Source organism: Mesitornis unicolor, unplaced genomic scaffold (genome assembly GCF_000695765.1).
Source record: "Mesitornis unicolor isolate BGI_N332 unplaced genomic scaffold, ASM69576v1 scaffold39875, whole genome shotgun sequence".
Classification (NCBI taxonomy): domain Eukaryota; kingdom Metazoa; phylum Chordata; class Aves; order Mesitornithiformes; family Mesitornithidae; genus Mesitornis; species Mesitornis unicolor.
Genome location: NW_010185622.1, coordinates 3,447 through 7,148, shown reverse-complemented (window position 1 = coordinate 7,148; position 3,702 = coordinate 3,447). Strand labels below are relative to the sequence as shown.

At 59.3% G+C, this 3,702-nt stretch overlaps 1 protein-coding gene across 1 annotated transcript in view; it reads right to left on the bottom strand.

The window, feature by feature from the left end:
• Positions 1-3,702, bottom strand: part of ZNF142 (zinc finger protein 142) — a gene marked incomplete at its 5' end in the record, with an annotated part of 9,392 nt that overhangs the window by 2,252 nt on the left and 3,438 nt on the right. The window contains 2 exons of the mRNA XM_010184901.1: positions 1-2,770; positions 3,453-3,630. Coding sequence (XP_010183203.1) covers positions 1-2,770; positions 3,453-3,630 — 2,948 coding nt within the window. The remainder of the gene's footprint in view (positions 2,771-3,452; positions 3,631-3,702) is intronic.

Here is a 3,702-nt window from a genome sequence, read left to right as displayed (position 1 = left end):
GCAGCCGTAGGACACCTTCTCCTCGTGCCGCCGCAGGACGTGCTGCTTGAGGGCCGTCTCGGAGCTGAAACGAGCCTCACAGCGCGAGCAGCCGAAGTTGAGCTCGCCGCGGTGGCAGCTGTTGACGTGGCGGGTGATATCGTTCTGCAGGTAGCTGCTGTAGTCGCAGAGCGGGCAGAAGTGGGTGGGTGTCTTCTCGTGCACTCGCAGGCGGTGGATGCGCAGCTTGGAGTTGGTGCCGAAGGTCTGGCTGCAGATGCCGCAGGGGATGCGCCCCACGCCGGTGTGCAGGGACTGGTGGGCCTCCAGGCGGTAGCGCCGCGTGGTGCTGAAGTCACAGTAGCGGCACTTGTGTGGCTTCACCCCCTCGTGCTTGATGCGGATGTGTTGCCGCAGACAGCGGGCCTGCTTGCAGGTGAACTCGCACTGGCGGCCCTGCAGCTGCGGCCGCTTGCTGTAGTGCTTGCGGTGCAGCCTGTGGTGCAGCCGCAGGGCTTTGGCCGCCTTGGAGGTGAAGGGGCAGGAGGTGCAGCGAAACTCGCCGAGCGCCACGCAGCCCCTCTTCTTGTGCGTCTTCATGGCCCGTTCCTGGTGGCAGGTGAAGGGGCAAGTGGGGCAGGAGAAACGCCTTCTTTTGGGCAGGGCGGATTGTGGGGAGGCTGCATTCAGAGGAGGCTCACTGAGCTGGCCTGTCTCAACGCTGGCCAGGTCTCCTTTGGGGATCTTGGTGCTCTGGGGTCCATCCTCCTCAGGATGCACCATGTGGTTCTCGACATGATGATTCTTGAGGGCCCGCTGAGAGCGGAAGACCTCAGGGCACAGGGAGCACCAGAACGGCTCCAAGCTCCGGCACCCGTCCTCCACATGGGAGGTGATGGTGGAGACGCGGGAGCACATGAAGGAGCAGGCATTGCAGTGCAGCTTCCCTCCCTCCAGCCGGTATTTCTCCAAGGCTTTCCCAGGCTGGGAAGGACAAGCAGCTCCACCTGGGTGAGCTTCACCCCCTTGCTGGAGAGGCTCTTCCACCAGCTCTGTGCTGTCACCTGGCAGGGATTTTTCAGGGGCAGGACAGCCTGAAGTCTCTTCCCCAGCAAAAGACCTGTCTACTGCTTGCATTTTACCAGACATCAGTTCAGCTTCCCACGAGCTCTCGGCCTGCCTGGACTTCTCTGAGCCTTCCCTCTTGCCCTCCATTTCTGTACCATTGTCACCAGGCTGGTCAGCAGGTCGGCACAACCCAGGTGGCTCCTGACCAGCTGGTTTGAAGATCCTGTTCTTCTTCAGAAGGACTGGGCACTTCTTGAGGAGGTGGGTGTTGAGCCCCCTTTGCTGTTTAAAGCTGGCACCACACTCATGGCATACGAGTGGGGCCCGGCGGCTCTGGCAGCTGGCCTTAGAGTGCAGGGACAGGGACTTCTCCTTCCGTGTGATGTATGAGCACTTCTCACACTTAAAGATCTGGCTCTCTGACTGCACCACCAGCATCTGCACCCTGCCCTCCAGCACCAGCGTCTCTGCCTGCTCCTTGTCCTGTTTCCGCAGTGCCTTTAGCACTGACTCCGAGCCGCCCCTGGCATCACCACCAGAGGTGGCTGTGTCCTCTGGGACAGGCAGGTGGCTCTGCTCAGCCGTCTTCAGCACGCTGAGCCAGGCCTCTGGCAGCTTGGCTCGGCTGGTCTCTCTCATCTCAGTGTCTGACTCCAGCTTTTGGTGGTCCAAGCATGACCCCTCAAAGTGGCCTGTGGCCTGTCTGTGGGAGTCTTTTCCTTGGCTGTCTCTCGCTGCTTCCCTGTCCTCCAGCCTCACCTCTTCATCCTTCTGTACATCTGCCTCCTCTTCCTCAAAGTCTGCGATGTCTTCAAGTGTATTGTCATTGCCCTCCAAGCCAAGGTCATCCCGGGAGCCCAGCATCTCATAAGCTGCAGGAAGCTCCTTGCAGGACAGCATTTCCACGCTCTCCAGCTGTGCTGTGCAGGATTCTCCAGTCAAATGCTCCAGGAGGGGATCAGACGAGACATTCAGTGGCTCCAAGTGCAGCGTGCAGCTCTCCGCCACGTCCCCAGAAGCAGCAAGCTCAGTTGAGTCTGTGGCAGCGTCTCCTTGCATGCAGTCATCTTCCAGAGCATCAGCAGCAGCAGCACAGTGCTGCTCCCGCTCACCCACACCTCTCTCTGCTTCACCACTGCTCTGCAGTGGAGCGGCATCCTGCCCAAGGAGGGGCTCCATGAACGCTTGCCGGCAGCCCTCTTCCCCCTGAGACTCTGGCTGGGATGGCTTCACCTTTGTCCACTGCTCCTTGCCGGTGAGTGGGGAACTGGCGTCTGTACGCAGGGCTGCGCCGAGCTCGTACCCAAAGAGCACCTCAGAGGAGCTGATTTCCAGCTCCTTGTTGGCGTAGTTTTCCAGCCAGTCCTTGTCACCAGGGACATAGCCGTGGATCTTGCGCTTGTGGAAGAAGAGGCTGGTGTTGCTGAAGGTGCAGTAGGAGCAGAGGGCGCAGCGAAACTCCTTCTGCTTGGTGTGCTTGCAGTTCTCATGGTTCAGCAGCGCCTGCTTGTACTTTGTCTGGTAGGTGCAGTACTGGCACTGGAAGATGGGCACCTGGTAGTTCTGCGAGTGCTTTGCCTGCATGTGCTTCTGCAGGTCGTACTTGCGCTTGCAAGCGAAGCCACACACCTCGCAGATCAGACTTTTGCCCTGGTGCCGCAGCTTGTGGCTGCTCAGCTGGTCAGCACGGTGGCACCGGTACGAGCACTGGTTGCACTGGTAACTGTGGGGAAAGCAGAATTGGTCAGGGGGCTTGAGGAACTGGCACAGGCTGAGCCCTGTCAGGCAAGCTGAGCTCCGCTTCCCCTTCCCGGACACGTGGGGAGGGGATACTGTTTGCCAGGTCTGACCTCTGCCATCCAAGTAGCTCATACCACAAGGAACTCCTCCCTGCTGCGGGCCTTGGCACTGCTGGTGCTTTACACCCCAGCCTGGGGAGGGAGAGAGATTCCCTGGGTACTCCATGGAGTGACCACGTCACCTCCATGCACACGTGTCACACCAGCAGCACCTCCAGCATCCCTGGAGGCAGACTATGCCCAAAGCATACGTGGTGATAACGCAGAGGTGACCAACACATTTTGGCAGAGTCCTACACGTGCCCAAGCTGGCCTTGGCCCACAAATGTCAGCAGAGCCCATGAACCCAGAGCTACACCGATGTGGTAATACACCTCCTTGGGGGCATGAAGACAACAAAAATAGCTTTGCCTCTGCAGCACCATGTTTGCAACAACCTGCAAGCTCAAAGACCACATTTCTTACGTGTCAGACAAAGCAGACTGTAACCATCCCCCAGGCACGAGAGGGTCTAGCACACAATGCACACCAGAGCAGCAGACACCTGGAACAGGACCCTTGGGAGCCCTGACTATGCTGCCAGGCCAACGGGGCCAGGAGTCATACCGGAGATCTCCAGTGTGCTTGCGCATGTGGACGTTCAGGTACTGCTTCCACTTGGTGATGTACCCGCACTCGGTGCACATGAAGTTCTTGTCGTCGGAGTGGGTCAGCATGTGCTTGGACAGGTAGCTCACATCCCGGCACGTAAAGTTGCAAAGCTCGCACTTGTGAGGTTTCTCTCCTACAGGCAACACAGGAACACCCTCAGCGTGACAGCCAGATAAGGCAGCACGGGCTGCCTCCCCAACGGGGA